Source organism: Lingula anatina, chromosome 2 (genome assembly GCF_051362555.1).
Source record: "Lingula anatina isolate TDL-2025a chromosome 2, LinAna3.0, whole genome shotgun sequence".
Lineage (NCBI taxonomy): Eukaryota > Metazoa > Brachiopoda > Lingulata > Lingulida > Lingulidae > Lingula > Lingula anatina.
This window is the reverse complement of record NC_141768.1, coordinates 1,905,238-1,922,436: the sequence shown is the minus strand read 5'-3', so window position 1 is coordinate 1,922,436 and position 17,199 is coordinate 1,905,238. Positions and strand designations below refer to the sequence as shown.

At 38.3% G+C, this 17,199-nt stretch overlaps 1 protein-coding gene across 2 annotated transcripts; it reads left to right on the top strand.

Annotated features, from left to right (window-relative positions):
- The first annotated feature begins 563 nt into the window (after positions 1 to 563).
- Positions 564 to 16,494, top strand: LOC106171519 (rhodopsin-like). 2 transcript variants are annotated; one of them, XM_087006823.1, is made up of 3 exons: positions 564 to 2,256; positions 12,037 to 12,163; positions 14,813 to 14,998. In XM_087006823.1, the coding sequence occupies exons 1-3, from the start codon at positions 2,111 to 2,113 to the stop codon at positions 14,852 to 14,854; spliced, it is 315 nt and encodes a 104-aa protein (XP_086862949.1). In that variant the 5' UTR covers positions 564 to 2,110; the 3' UTR covers positions 14,855 to 14,998. The 2 variants fall into 2 exon arrangements, with proteins under 2 accessions (XP_086862949.1, XP_013407359.1); XM_013551905.2 differs by having other exon boundaries at positions 568 to 2,256; positions 12,037 to 12,167; positions 14,813 to 16,494.
- The last annotated feature ends 705 nt before the right edge of the window (positions 16,495 to 17,199 follow it).

The window sequence follows — 17,199 nt, the reverse complement described above, 5'->3', positions numbered from 1 at the left end:
TGAAAACCACTGTTTGTTTTTTGTTCAAAGTCACCTGTGTTTGTTTATTGGCGTGCACGTGTGCGAGCATGCGTGCGTGTGTTTTAAATCCTCTTTTAAAATAGTCATTTATAGTCTCTATGATTCTTAAGTACCCTCGAAGACTGTTCCATTAATAACGTCGTAAACTTGTTGAGCGAGGCTGCTGTAGGTCTTTAATCTAGATTTACATGTATCGTGAGTACGTAAACCTGATCAAGCGACGCTAAATTACGATTTAGAATTGGTGTAAGTGGGCTCTTGTGCTTGCACGCATCAGTATTTCTTTAGATGTCTTTATTTATGAAAATAAACCTGTTAGTTGTTATACATGGTGTTTAGAAGAGACGAAAAAGGTAAATACGATATACATATAACAATACCGATGTTGACATTTCAATGTTGAAAAAAATTGTACTAAGGGCCTATGTTTCAAAATAATGATTGATGATGTGCGCAGAGAATCCTTTACAAAGTTTGTCAGAGGTGCGCCAACAACTGCGCAGCGTTCTTGCACAAGCATTTATCTATGATCACAGCTAATTTCAACTGATATCAAAATACGAACGTACCAAATTCATTAATGGTCGCGTTTTCATTTTTTTCAGTGCGCATCGGTAACAGAATACTACCTGGTGAGGGAATTCAACAGTGAACCGCTTGGGAGGCTTGCATTTCCATCGCCGATATAAATGAGCGGACATACTACAACTGCTCTCAGGTAGAGTACAGCATTGCATGTGTGAGGAACATGCTACCACGTATATACACCAAGCACTAAGGAAGTGAAATGCGGGGGCTGGGAAAGAAGCGGGCGTAATGCCACCTGGTGGTCAGATTGCTATGACAACGGGACACTGAGGAAACTATATGGGATCGCTTGCCAGATGTCAATTAGGCAGTTTTTTATCAACGCAGTAGAAATAGGAACCGCCTGTGAGTTGCTACTAATATGCAAATGGATGTTGTCACACCAAAAAAAACCGATGTGATCATAACCATGGTTTTTATGGTACTAAAAAAGTATTGTTTCAATTACAAATACTAATTGATTCAAATGGATTCCTGCTCGTTTTACAACAGGAAATGCTGTCTAAAACAAAGTAGACATCAAACAAGTTCAGTAAACAACTGAACAGGCAACTTGAGGTAATATCATTTTGTCACTTGCACAGGATATTGACCGTGCTAAAATATTGAAAGAAAAACAGCAGAGAATACTAAATACAAAAAATACAGCTGGAGGCATTTGGTGGTAACAGCAACACGCACCATGCCTGTAAATTGCAAAGCGTGCGGCTCGAACTGCAGTAAAGCGACAAGAAGAGGGCCATAGTAACGAGCTTACTCTTCAGCACGTCTGCTATAATATAAAACTAAATATCATTAAGGTAATGCTACGGTTAATGACAAACGGGAAGTTTCTACCGATAGCAGTCGATACAATGGAGTAATAATATTTAAACACTGTTTGCATGATGTGACAAAACAATATTGATTTGGCAACTCTGTGTGAGGGGGTTCATTTCTGGCCTTCTTGCCTCGCGTTGTTGCATACATTGATTTGTTTCTCCAGGAAGAGCGTTTTGTTTTGTTGTTGTTGTTTTCGAAATGCTGCAAAGACGATGTTTTATTAATCTTGAAAAGCAGCTTGCTTAGAAAAAAGTTTTAATATGAAGTAAAAGTACCAATTGAAGAGCAGATACTGTTGGGTTAAGGCAGCAGTTTACAAATTACTGCCCATTTATTATCATCGCGTATAAAAAGGAAGGGAACGGCCAACGGGTACTGCCTACAAAAAGTAAAGGCATATACGAGTGATGAAATCGCCAGATAATCGTGATTATTGGATCTTTCAGGCATTCGCTATGATAATTACATGGATGCTATTCACACGAACAGACGCTGCCCAAAATACGAGTCGACTGTTGGATATGGTGCATGACATTGTATAAGATACTAGGAAAATATTACATATTTCACTCTCAGCAGTCACTGAATAGCACGCTGAAATTTACGGAGATCATTCGTAGGAGGGAAAGCACCTGTTAGTACAATAGTGAGCTGGCGCCGGGTGGAGATTTGGTAGGTGATGGAGAACGTGTCCTATGGACATCCCCACTGGGCCCTCTATCCTCCCCCTTCCACAACCATCATTCTTGTCAGCGGAATAATCCTCCTTGTTTTTGCAGTGATTAGCATTCTGGGGAACGCCTTCGTGATTGGCATATTTTGCAGGTAAGATCGCTGTATGTGCTTTCTTTGGTTATTAATTAAGATGGATTCTTATGTAATTATTAGCTGTTTACATAAGAATCATTAGTTCCTGGCATCATTGTGTCATTTTGTCAATAAATCTAGTACCCAGGACCTTTGACAGCCTCTTGGAAGGAAAATTAGGGAAAAACTTACATCATTGCTAACAAAATTTCATTTAGGAAATATAACATAAATTGCACAAATTAAATGACAGATTCAGTGCACTTGGTGCGTGTATGTTGCCAGTACCAGTTTAGTTCCAAAGGAAATGAATTGCTTGCAGCACCTGCCGTATGTCTTTACGGACATTTGTAGCATTATTTAGTCACTAAACATGGATGTTAATTATTTTAGGTGCATTTTGTGTGTGTGTGTTTTGTTTTTTTTTCCGTTTGGTTTAAATTTTGTTTTTCAGCAATTTGGTATATCAGTCACAAAGGAAAAAGGCTTAATTTGAATGTCGCAAACGTAAAACTCGACGATTTGCACGCAGTCAGATTTTCTTCTGCTGTATAAAAATTATGTCGCCAGCGGCACCCATTGCCGTGTGCGCCTTCTAAACCCGTGTACTGGGAAGATATCGCAATCAGTTTCCACATGGTACTTTTCCCAATTGGTTATAAAATTTGGTATCTTTCCGTGATTGTTAATTAAAACCACATGTTAGTCCAATCAAGTTTACAGCCGTGAGTTATGCACCCTTTCCTCAGAGAAGCATCGATGAAGGATGCCGTTTCCTGTTATTTCTAGAGGTGATTTCAACTTAACTCTTGACGATAATTTTTGGGCAACATTTTGCAACCCTTTCCCCACAGGAACATTAATTAACCGTTGCTTTCACTTGAAAAAAATTAAGTCAAAACGGAATTCTAGGCTATTTTATTACTTGCCTGGCCCATGCCCTATGTGTACCCGTAAGAAGCATTGTTGAAGCAGTGAAGTGGAGCATATATTCAGTACAGATGAAGATTAGCTGACAGTAGGTGTGAGGAAAAGATAATATTTCACTGAGAAATTTTGATGCTTGAACTTAAACTTGAATTACACCGCGATGCAAATCGAGAGACGAACGTAGTTGTCACGGAGATATAATGGAAGTGGTTGAGCATAAAATAAGGATCAGGCATGACATGCACGTGGATGGCCCAACTGACCGACTAACCTCGTTCTGTGTCAAAGAATCGCAGAAAGAAGAACAGAATACAAATACCCGGTGATTTCCCAGCAGAATATTAATAAAGGTTAGCCCGATCGTGTAGTCACCAGGAGAGGATTGCTCAAAAATATATAATACCGCCAGAGTAGGGTTGGGTTTATTCTGGCCATTTACAGAGTGCTGTCAAGATGATTAAAAAAATGAAGGCTGTACCCAGTAGACTGAAGAATGAGATCAAGTGGACGCAAGAGATGAGAGAAAACACGTTGTGTAAACATACTAGTACACTGGCAGGTTGTAGTGAATGATCTTTTGACCTGGGTAGTTGATTTATTGCTGCCCACAATGTGCTTTTTTTCAGGGCAGCAATGATCAAGTTCTGACAAATAAAATGACATGACAACAAACAATTTTTGCGTATAAAGCTTTGCAAATGTAAAATACCATGCACATCTTGATGCAGATTTCGATACCGCCAATTTTTTTCTGGCCTCAAAGATTGCAATGTGGCAAAAAACAAATTATGAAAAAAAGGGTTCTAGCCTTTCAATGTGTATGGCATTGTATTAAAAATAGCTTAGCTCTCTTTCAGCCATGCAAGTTCCATAATTGAAAAATGACAATATTGAAATAAACTCCCATATTGTCATTGAATGCTTTGAAAAGACTGCCTGATACTTAATCAATTATTTGTGCAGCTGTAGGTGGGTATACTATCTTTAAGACTGATTGTCTAAAATGTGCAAACGAACATATCGTTGAATAACGGTACTGGATAATTGAAAACAGCCCTGACAGAACTGAAAAGTTGATGACAAATTTCCGTAACGAAATCAGGTAACCTGACGTGAAATGCAGGCATGCTCCATTTTAGCTCTGTACTGAATGACACATGAATGAATAATACTAAAGACTTACTTTTAATATGGGATATATTTCAGTTACAATGTATACCTTGGTGTAAAACGTATTGTTTTTAAAACATGTATCTCATATGAAATACTTGAATAGTCAGATTAGTCAGTATCAATAAATTAATTTGTCGCTGGCACTTCTGCATTAAGTAAAATCCGCTGTTTTCATTGGGTAGTGCTCTTTGGGCTGGTCCTGGTATCAGGCCTACCCAACTACCAGACTCGGCACCTAAGGATCCTGAATTAACCGGTATATCGGACCACACTACCCGTTTTCAAGGTGTGTGTCAGATCGCATTTCGGAGTATCAGCCAGAACACCGTCAGGATGATCCCTGGCATGCTCGGCTGTCACCTTGATTGGATAGTAAACGATTGTCGTAAAATCGCTATATGATATTAAAACCGGGTATATAAATTTGAAAGCCACCTAGATGCACCTTAGACTGCCACATTAATCTAATACAATGCAAAAAAAGCCCTATCAAAAGTGGTTAAAACATTCAAACCGAATGTCGAAAGTCCCCATATATCCCCATAGAGACAATAAAATAGAGTACTCTAAAGTAAGAGTACAGTTTAAGGTTGTTCAGCCGAGCGTGGATGAGCCCGCAGTCGTGCTACAAAATTTGTTCTGGGGTATGATACTCCGAAATGCGATCTGACGCACACCTTGAAAACGGGTAGCGTGGTCCGATATACCGGTTAATTCAGGATCCTTAGGTGCCGAGTCTGGTAGTTGGGTAGGCCTGGGTATTCTATTAATAGTCTCCATATTTCGGTAACACCTGCACGGGTGATTTTGAAAATTTGCATACCCAGAGCGCGCCATTCTGTCACAGCATTATAACGCTGCTGTGCACCAGAATGTCATGAGGCAAACAGATATTGCCAGACAGAATTAGACCCCGTGCCCATACCTAGATCGTTCTACCTAGATCGGTCCATCTCCGAGGGGATTCTCGCTAAATTGCTTTCAGCTTAAGCGGCTCCGATGTCTGGCACGCCTTCTGAAGCTGTTAGGGGGTAATTAATTATCTCTTAGCAGCTTCAGTATGCGTGTCAGACTTCTAAGTCGCTCAAGCTGAAAGCAATTTAGCGGGAATTCCTTCGGAGATGGACCGATCCCGCTAGATCGATCTAGGTATGGGAATGGGGTCTTACTGTGTCACAAAGAACGACCGGTCCAGTGTTACTAGACTATACAGAGTTATGCCCAAACTGGTGGTGTACCTATGCAGAGGCCACGTCAATTGTTCTTACGGTTTTTTGCTGCAACTGAACAAAGGTAAATTGTTACCTTCAGAATGAGAGGAAGATTATCACCAGAAAGCGCCGTGAATTCGTGAGAATAGACGACGGTTCATATAGAGCTGCGAAACACAGTAAACATGTACATGTACATGAAATCTCAGATGATTTATAATTTAGTTCAGAATGAAGGACTCGTGCCTTAGAATAGCAATTTACTTTTCATTTTATTTTCTATTGTAAGACATGCCTATAAAGTTTTTTTTAATGCGCATTTACTTCTCGAATTATATGGCTAATTAGAGGAATTATGGCGTGATTTTGTTCCCTAATCATAAATAAATTGCACAGGGTAACATTTCAAGAGCGGGTGGTTCAATAGAACATCCAATATCGAATCGTAGATGAGATTTATATGATAAGTCAAACAATTAAATTTATACAGTTCATCTAAATTATTGTTTTCTTGTTGTGCCTGCGGGTTTCACTTGCCTGAGGCATTAGAAAATATAGAACATATGTTTACTACAACTAGGCCTGCTTGGGAACAATAGAAACCTTTTAACTTTGGAATCCACAACAATATTTTGGAATTAAGGCAAACCTCATTACATGATGCATCACTCACCAAACATGAAACCTTCCGACCTAAAGTGATTGGTTCTTAAGAACCCAATGTACACGACTAATTAGTGTCCACAAGTGATAAACAAACTCGACTTCTTAATGACAACATAATACGTTTGCTGTGAATTGAGGCACGTGGGCGTTTCTGACACTACTGTTCCCTAGACTACCCCTTCGAAAATGTGTCTCATTTGACGCTCACTTACGGTTCTCAGACTTCTCAATCTGCCCTAGAACATACTTTTCTCTTTTAACGAAAAATGTTTTTATTCTGTTCTAGGCATTCTGAAATACTTCCCAAAACAGTTTTCGAACTGTTACATTCATTACAGAACAACGTAAGAACTGTAAAAAAAAAAAAATAAAAAAACAAATGTTCTAGAATAGATTGAGAACCGTAAGTGAACGTTAATAAGACATGTCCCAAGAGGTGGTTCCCACACCCTATATCTCCGCTTCCAACTGGTGCTTCTGTTTATATTTCCGAGAAATGGTTGATAATTCCACCAAAGCGTTCATCATCCAGTGACATGTGAAGCTAAGCATGCCGAGTTAAGATAACCGCCAAGTGTAAGAGAAACCCCATACCGTAGGAAAAGACTTTTGAGCGGCAATTGTTTCAAACACTTTATCAAACAATTGGAAGGCAAATTAATGCATTGTACTTACCATTTTGGAAAATATAATTTAGTTGTTATGCACAATCTTATTAAGGTAAAACCTAACGGCATCCGTCACTTTTTAACAAAGTCGTCTCAGCGCAAATTCAATATCTTAATGGGTGGGTTTACTGAGCAAATTAGCTCGCTATGTCTACAACAATCTACCGTTAATGTCCATTTCCTTTACAGCGTGATCACTGATTCAGTTATCCTTGCCTCATTAGACGTGTATAGTGTAAATATACATGTCCTTTCCATTAATAAAGTATTTAATGGCCCGTCCATCTTCATCGATCATATATCATTTCGCGACTGAAGAAAATCTAAGGTTGTAAACAGAAACCCGACAATGGCAACCTAGCTAATTTTCTTGCCTTTATAATAACAGTGGGTCGTGTCATCATTAACCTTTAGTCACGCCAGCCAGTGCTGAACAAATCCGACAGTTACGATAAAATAAAGTACATGTAACCCTGCTGGCAGCAACTGTTTGGCCAACACAGACTGGCCCTTAATTGCAGAATTGATAAGTTTAACCCACAAAATTTGAGCGAAAATACATGCAGCCTTGTATAATACGGTTTTAGATTTGTTTCTCTTATTCAGTCAGATAGGCAATGTTTATGGTTTGAATGCACGCCGTCTGGCCTTATGCTACTCCCAGCAAACACAGAACGTTTTAAAACATTACTACAACGTTATCATTACGTTACCAGAACGTTACCATAACGTTATCATTATGTTACCAGAACGTTACCATAACGTTTTTGGTTATATAGACGTCATGGTAACGTTCTGTGTTTGCTTGGCTGTAGTGTACGTATTAGTTTGTTGCAAATAGGCGAAGTGATCTGTTGTCGTTCATAACAAAAAAGTACATTAAATATATAAATACAAATACAAGATTTTAAGTTATGTATGCTTGTGTGCTGTTATTTAAAGATTAGCAAGTGATGTTTTTAGCTTTCCGTTAAAAAGTACTAAGAATACTTTAGTCCTAGGAATGGAATTCCAGAGTCCCATATGAAAACAAGCAGAGTAGGTTTGGGTTAATACAATGTATCGGGGTCAGTATATAGGACGGATGTCGCCTGTACAAAGTAATAGCGATTAGACTTTGTTCCAAGTGACCTGACATTCTTTTCAAAAGACTATTGTATAACAAATACCACTAATCAGATATGTTCTAATTCATCCATTGTATTACATTCAGTACTCAGAAGGAGACTAAGACATCTTTTGGTAATGTAAACAAGACTGGGAAGAGCATCACAATTGCCAGTTTTTTAGCAATACGAGAAAACACCCTTTCTTTGTGTAGCGAACAAACTCCGTGTTGAAATTGATTACTTTGCCTGCCAGGAAGCTTTAACTTTAAAGTATGCTTGAAACATGCAGGTGATATAAGAGGGCACAAAGGGTAGTTTTTTTTTACACCGCTGTACCTTCTTAACCTAGAAGAGTGTTTTTCACGTATTGCTGAATTCTGACCTGCTCCCCCCCCCCCCCCTCGGTTTCTGGATAAAATTACACCAATATTCCTCTCTTGATATAAGAATTTTGAAGGGCTAAATCATTATCCTAAACGGCACCAAATGGCACCGTTTGCCCTTCGAAAAACACCGAACCCCACACCAAGGGAGCAAGGGTAGACTTCGCATCCGATGTCATTCATTCTTCAAAAGAACTAGACCCCCCTAAAATAATCCTGGAAACGCACCTGATAATGATGCTCTTACCATTCTTGTCAAACAAAATTTTACAATGAATCCTTATAATATAATTAAATAATAATAATGATTCTTGCAACTAAAAGTAGGTTTGTACATGCAAAAAAAAAAAAAAAAAAAAAAAAAAAAAAAAAAAAAAAAAAAAAAAAAAGTGACAAAAGTTAATTAAACACATTATGACATTGAAAACATACAATAAGAAGTCACTGATAAAAAAATCAACCAGTTTCTTTTAAACAGTTTACAGTAATGAACTTTATGCATTAATATTTTGAAGGGCCCATGGGATAAAAGCCTTTGCACATCTAACCGTTGTAAGTTCTACATCTTTGATGAATATGATAAGCCTTGCAGTATTTATTAGGATTTATATGATCTAACGGAAACAAATGTGGAACGTTGTGATCTAAAGGCACCTAAACTTTTGTTGCTGTTGATGTTATCTTGTGTATGTCGTGAGTATCTTTTTGATGTACGTTCGAGTATGATGGGAATTGCAGAAACCTTCTTTTCACATAGGCACAAACAAAAATAAGTAGTAGTACGTAAAAATACATGGATTTGAACTTGCTGTTGCAGCTGAAATTCCTTTAGGGTCAGTAATTGAAAAGGCTGCCTCATGATTTAAAACTACGTTTGCAACGAAGAACAGACGAAAGCAGTAAATGTTTACATGCTAACTAGGGAATAAACAACATATGGTGTATCAATCAGACCAGAAGTTTACGGCTTTCTACTCGTCTTTCTGCTCCTTTTTCAAAAATATTTTGAAAGGGTTAATGAAAGGTGTCCACGGACACCATTAATTCAGGTGGTCAGTGAGGGAGAAAGGCCACAGGGGTCCTTCATGAAGTGGTCAGTGAAAGGTAGAGGTGGCAATTAAGAATCGCTACATGGACATTATTAAAGCATTCTGTTAAATGGGAATTTCTGAGGAACTAGCTAAAGTACGTACCAAGGCCTACTAGCGAAAGATGCGAATTACCTGTCGTTTCTAATTTAGAACAAGAAGCACATGATGTTGGTAAGAGTAAATTGATTTCAACATGTTTGTACCTAGACACCATGATGACGATCTGACATTACTTACTGACAGATATGTTCAGGATGTTTCAACAAAGACCTCGCATTGTGTACATGGATGTAGGCTGTTGTTATTTGTGATGTGATAATTTGTGATAATTTACTCATTGGCCATTGCCTCGCTACAATGTATTCAAAACATTCACCCTCACTTCCCGTCGTTCTTCCATTAAAAATACCCATAATCAATCGGGCTGTGCCTATTTTTAATGTTCGTGTTCTGTAAATGATGTGCACGTGTTCGTCTAAAAATAGAATGAATAAGACGGAAGATAATTGACCGAGTGGAAAAACGCCAATCGCCTTGTCCACATCTCCTGTGTTTTGCTTTATCTATTTTTCATGTATGTCTTCTTTAGTGTTCGTTCCCTTGAAATATTGGAATCAGTGTTGCCACCTAATGGTAACTGATGGCTTGGAAGAAGGTTAATTTCCACCCTTCAGCTTCATTACGCAACGGCATGGCAACGCTTCAAAGTGCAAACTTCCCACCCTGAGTTTGAAAGAACTCCCGATGATTATCTAACCACATTGGCGGATTTAAGGGGGGTCGGGGGGGGGGGGGGGGGGGGGCTGACCCCCGTGCGATTTTTGAAAAAAATCAAACCAATGGTCCCCCTTTGAAATTAATATTCAAACTAGCTGAATTATAGTTCTAAACCGTACCAGGTGGCACCGTTCGCTCTCTAAAATACCAAATTTTTCGGGGGAAAGTCTGGGCTCCCATTTGATTACGTACAGGTTAGGGTTAGTACTAGTCGTAGTATTGGGGTTAGTATATGGGACAAATTTCACCTGTACAAAGTAATGGGGAGCAGACTACGGCTCCTTGCGGACTACCATTCTTGTCATGCCGGTTTCAACAGACTCTGAATTCCTGGGTGCAGCTTGGCCAGACAGTATTGATACCTTGGTTCATGAGCGCAATTGGCCTTAATTTTGTGAAAATCGGATTTTCCGCACCTATTTCTGTCTTTTCCAAAGGGAAATGTTTTGGGTATTGGTTTTGTAATAAGAGCAATCTATAATTGATGCGACATACCCATACGGTTAAAAAATTAGATAAATTCCGTCTACCGACACTGTTTACAGGGAGTCAATACTCGTTTTAAAAACATCTTATAGATTGTGTCTGGTCTTACAGGTAAACACCCCTGCTTAGTCTCTCCTTTCCTGCTTGCGGTGTCTAAATGTACGAGTTGTTCTAAACAAATGCTACATGGATTTGCAATATGTCTGTATTGGCCGTGAGTTGCCGGAGTATGGAACGCCAGTATCTTGTCCGATGTGTAGAGTCCAATGCGGAACTAAAAAACCCATCCTTTTTTCAACATCCAGTGTTATCTTATCTATCACACTGCACTACACTATATTTGGATCGGGTTGCAGCTAATACGTTTTCAATAAGATGCAAGCAATACCGTACACGATTCATTTTACTTCAATTGACAATGAATAGGTGTCTCATTCACAAAAGGCACGTAAATGTAAAAACCAATACAAAATCAGCCTACAACTCGTGACAGAAAGTTTTCCTTCGTTATTTTGCTTTAGAGAAATAACCGCATGGTAAATGTATTGAAGCCAGCAAAGAAACAGAACAGAAAACAATATCTATGTATAAGCTTGAATTTAGGCCTGCCTATAAACTTTATAAAACTGCATATATGCCCAAAGCATAATAAAAATATACAACAACTTTGTACAGGTAAACTATACTGTGCGAATGCTCACTTCCATTTATACAACAAGCGTTATTCACTCAACGTGTAGAAGAGGGTAGGAGCACCAATGGTGACAGTTGCAATTGTTCCCATAATAGATGGCATAAAACTCATCTCGCGTCTCAGAATGTAGTCTTATCTACTAAGTTGTCTTAGTATAATACATATATGTAAAATTAATATCTGTTGTCATTTCAGTCATTTCAATAAATTATAAAGATGTTATGTAACCTGCATAGTTTTGTCTGTCACTAACTTATCTATTGTCTGCGTTTTATTCTCTTACCTGTCACAATTTTATTACACACCTAACTGTTGGCTGTCTTGTACTAAGTGTTCGTGCAGAGCAATAAGCATTTATTTCGCAAAAGCCGCAAAAAACGTATTCTGTTCTTCATAAGCAAGGTGTGAAATGAAAACATATTTGATACTGAATATTCAGTGAAGTATGTCTGTGTCATGAACCCAGCAAACACAAAACGTTATTAAAATGTTACCAAAACATTTAAATAACCAAAAAGTGTTATTATGGCAACGTTACAAAATGTTCTGTGTTTTCTGGAAAGATTATTAAATTCAATCGTTCGTAAACTAATTTTACAATATATTTCAGTTCTCCATCGCTTCGAACGCCTGCAAACATGTTGATACTTAATCTCTCCTGGAGCGATTTAATGATGTCCACGGCCGTTCCCATGGTGACCGTGGCTGCGCTGGAGGGGAAATGGGTCTTTGGAAAAGTAGGTAAGGATGACAATGCTGTATGCGCGTGGGTTGTCCGATATAAGTGTCAAAGTATGCACAGTCATGAAATGCCTTAGAGGAATTTTCCATAGGGTCCCAGAGGACATATGTCCTAGATAGGAATTCTATAGAACGTCCGATAGAATTATTAATTCCCGTAAAGTCAAATAGAATACTAAAGGACTACTATAGGAACAGTTGGTAAATAATTCCAGAATGACAACAGATTTGACCAAAGTGGTTCCATGAAGATAAATGTTTTTAATATATATCTTAGTAAAAATACACACAATAGAGATTAATTAAAGATGATGATTAAATAGATGAAAAAAAAAGTCGATCAAGGTACCGGTATACGCCAACTATCAGATCAATGAAATAACCAATACCCCAAACATGGTTCTTTGGGATCGAATCCATGCGATTTTAAATTTCCACCATGAGTCTATCAATATTGTTACTTTTCCATTTATATAATATCCTTTCAGCTATCACTTGCTCACAAAAAAATATTTCAACAAAATGTGTTTTAATTTGAATTTCAAATATACTGATTAAAACAGACATAATGTCTATTGCCCTCAAAGCCAGATGATGTAGCACAGTACTAGCTTGTGTTTAAAAATCCCATTATCTAATTCTTTGTGCAGCACAGAACATCTTCCAGTCGTATTCAGATTCATGGTGTGCAATCCGTCTACGCAAGATGCCATTTACAAGCTGGCCTGGGCGGGGAATTATACAATCACCTAATACTACATGTACTCTCCATACCATACGTACCATCTGTCACAATATTGGACAATGTAACGTGTAGAGCAGAGTGAGGGGCATTTGGTAGTGATTTCAAACATGTTTGTAGTGCCCCACCTCCCCTCACAAAGTACTCAGTGTGGCATACATTTGGGCATGCGATATAAAAATTATGAAGTTTATCAAAAAAAAAAAAAAAAAAAACTGCTAAAAAGTTTGCATCACTCGCGTACATCAACCAGTGATACAGCTTGTGACAGAACTTCTACTTATTTAGAATTATTTACACAAAAACCAGCAGGAACCAAAGGAAAAAAAGCTGAAAGCTTCGAGGTGAAATAGGATTAAATAGAATTACACTGATCAGGTTGTTTTTAAACAGATTTACGACACGTAACAACGCGCATTTGTCAGCTAAATACTCACATGGGAGAGTGCGATCAGCACGCTGCCCGCTAATTCAGTTACTCTAATGTCCCAGAGCCAAAACCTTCAAAACACCCAGTGATGTGAGTCGTTCAATGTTTGTGTTATTTCAAACACAGGCGGAACAGGACGCCACTTAGGTCCAGATTAGAAATTTCTAATTGAGCTGATAGTTTGCTCAACCATATAATTGGCATCGAACACAGACAGAAGAGGTAATTTGCATCAATTTCAGACTGCAGTTTTCATATATGGATTCGATTTGTGGACGACAAGAAAGAGCTCAGATCTGAGCCAACCAAAGTTTAACGCACTGCGCTCTGAGATTCGCAGAAAGATCTTACCTCCATTTTATTGTTTAACTAAAATTACTTATATATTTATTTATTTTGAGAGGAGGCTCAAACATTAGCCCGCCTGATTAAAACTTAGTCGTTGAATTTCGACTAAGATACAACATTTGTCTAACGTTGGGTGCCTGCTGAGTATAACATATCTTGGACATGACTAACCGAAGTCCTTGTCTAAACAAGGAGATATATGACAGTCACACGCGAAGGATGTCTTCATTAACAAGTGTTTTATTGACAGCTTGTGCCAAGAGCGAAAACTTTGAAGTACATATCCAGAACTGCGAAGTACTCAGCTAAAACAGTGAAGTAGCTCAAGTAAAAAAAGGAAATGTCATATTTACAAATGAATATCTATTTAAAAAGAGTTCACACAGGGACTAGGCCCACATCGCTATTAACACGTGTTTTATTATCTGCGTCAAGACCTAAAGGTGTGACTTAACTCTGTAAAGTAAATATGTAATAAATCAAAAAACGTGATCGTTGTTCCAATAAGTAAGATGAAATAATGAGGTTCATCCGAGGTTATTATGACTCTGTGACGTCATACGGAGCCAGAAAACGTGTGAGACTGGCTGAGGTGGAGTTATATGTAACTATTCAGCAATACATTTTGTAAGGTGGAAACACTATAAGTAATAAAAAAGTAATAATAAAGTATGGTTCTTATCTACGGCACTCCAATGCGCCTCAGTGTGGTTAACATGTACAGTAATACTTGACTAAATATTTCAGACCAGGTGCTTTATTTCTTCACGAGCCGGACATGTCGCGATCGTTTTAAAAAATACAATAAAAAAATTAAAGTAACACGCAAAATATGGTGACATCTCACCCTTGTGAGAATGAAAAAGACTGTAATTCAACAGAACTACATAGAAAACAACCAGAAAAAAATTCCTTGAAAAAATTCTTACAGCTTTTATTTGTTGACATGCCACATTGCTACATGTTATCTACCATTACATGTACATCCTAATCATGCAAAGTCTCGGTTGATTTTTCACTTAGTCGGAAGACTTTCTGGGATTTTCCTGTGGACTAGGGTGCCTTTTATTTGGCGAAAATATACAAAGCGTCAGAATCATAATATTATTTCCTTCATTGCTTCAGGTTGTGATATCCATGCTATGGTGGTTGGGATATTTGGTCTGATGTCCATGAACACTATCGCCGCCATTGCTTTTGAGAGGTACAAAGTCATCGTGCGTTCCTGTCCCACCAAAGGAAGCCGGCGTCAAGTAGCAGTCTCCGTTGTAGTCACGTGGTTGTACTCTATCCTATGGACCCTTCCGCCGATCTTCGGATGGGGTCAGTACATTCTGGAGGGCACAGGAACTTCGTGTACATTCGACTTTTTGACACAAACTTTAGAAAACAGGTTGTTCGTGTTGGCATTGTTCATTGGTGGTTTCGTTGTGCCGTTCCTTGTCATACTAGTGTGTTATTGTAATGTGTTTTACTACGTTCACGCATCAAATAAATTACTTTTTTACTGCAGGACGAAAAAGGCCTTGAAATCAGAGGTGAAGGTGGTGAAAATGACAATGGTAATTCTTTTGCTCTTTTGTCTCTCATGGATTCCTTACAGCGTAGTGGCCCTTATTGGAACATTTGGTGATGCCACTCAAATCAGTCCACTAACAGCCGGTATTCCCGTAATATTTGCTAAATCCTCAGCAATGTATAACCCAGTGATATATACGTTTTATCATCAAGGATTCCGGAGAGAATTACGACGAAGGCGAATATGTGGCCGGTTGTCGGCCCGTTTTTTCAACCTGAGCAGCAGTTTCGCGCAGGAACTTGACGTCATCCACTCCAGGGGTCGAAACTCTTTATCTGTAAGAAGAAGCATTTGTTCGCCATCCGCTGACCATAGTTCTCTATCAAGACCGAGGTTATTCACCACAGATTCCATCTCTTCAAATAAGAGGATATCTCAAAACGGGAATATCTATTTGTCGATTCAATCAAGGCCTACCTCGCCTATGAAAAAGACCCAAACGAGTGTTGAACAGGTTTAAGGGCAGTTGCAGGTGGCGCAAAATAATGTTGGCTCAAAACGTTTGCCCTAAAAGGCCAACTAAGCGCCAATAACTAATATGCGACTGGTTTGTCATTATAATTCTTAAACCTACTCAATAAACTCAAAATTGGTGCTCCATATGGTTTTGTTATTGGCAGCGTGATCGTGTACATGTGCATCTTTCTTGTCTTGGTATTCAGATCAGTGAATTTCTTTAGCAAATCGCTTGACACTGATCTATTCCAGTTCGTGTGTCCTGATCATCTATCTTTTTAGATCAAAATTACAAAGTTAACTTTACGTAGTCGTCTTTCTGGGTGTACTTGTACATGTAACATTCTCCATAAATAATTTTTCTTTGAGAAACGGGTCCCACTTTTTTCTAGGAATACTTTTGGGCAGGTCCTTCAATTTCTGACATTACTTGGTGCCTGATGTACTTTTTTATTACCAGTCCAGGATTACGCAATGATCTCATCGTATGCGTCAGCCAGTCTGTGTCTATCAGTGCTTTATGTTCAATAACTATTGCATAATTGGATTTGCGCTCATAAAAACAAAATATCCTTGTCAAATTAATTTCGAAGATCAATTTCATTTTCTCGCCCCATTGTGCAAAACATGATATAATCCAATAACAGTCGTGAAGGATAAGTAAGATTATTCTGCAAAATGCCGTAGGGGGCTTTGAAAGAAATATCAATTAAATCTAAATAATCTTACCTTCATTTTTATAAATATAATTGGATTTTGCTTATCAAAACAAAATGCCCTTGTGAAATTAATTTCAAAGATTAATTTCTTGTTCTAGTCCTATTGCTCAAAATATGATATTATGCAATAAACTTCTGTAGGGATGAACTTGGTTTCTGGGAAAAATTAGCCGTTATCTTTTTAATATCCCATATGCAACAAACACAAGGAAGATAAACGCTTATGTAAGGAAATGCAATATATATTTGAAAAACATCTAAATTTAACCCTGAGAAAAAAATACGTGCGTTTGCAAGAAATAAATACCATTATAAATTGAAAGAATCTGGAGTTTTTCACTTACAATTAAAAGATTGGAAGGTATAGTACAACGGAGATCGTAGAATGACGACATACATTGTGCGCTATAGAGTGAACCATGTACTTGTGAGTCGTGGCAAAAGCATTTTTTCGATAGAATGCAAAGTTAAAGAACTAGGCACAGTCACCAAAAGATACAAGTATACGGTGCAGTGTCAAGTCAGATCACTCGGACACAAAAGAACGCACTGTACGGTGCTAGGGGTCCACATATGACTGGCTCCATGACAACAAATAGGAACTTCATGAAAATGGACTATTTCGAGGACAATGATTAACAACAAAGATATAAACATCTTCGTTGTAAGTAGCGGCGTGGCACAGGCAAGGTACACTATGGGGCCTACCTATGTACCACTGCGATATCAGGCTCCGCCATTATGAAGACAAACTGACG

Excerpts from the sequence above, each read along its gene's own strand:
- LOC106171519 (XM_013551905.2), top strand. The coding sequence starts at position 2,111 with ATGGAGAACGTGTCCTATGGACATCCCCACTGGGCCCTCTATCCTCCC. Across the intron at positions 2,257-12,036 it reads GTGATTGGCATATTTTGCAG|TTCTCCATCGCTTCGAACGC; the intron begins GTAAGATCGCTG and ends AATATATTTCAG. Across the intron at positions 12,168-14,812 it reads ATGGGTCTTTGGAAAAGTAG|GTTGTGATATCCATGCTATG; the intron begins GTAAGGATGACA and ends TCATTGCTTCAG.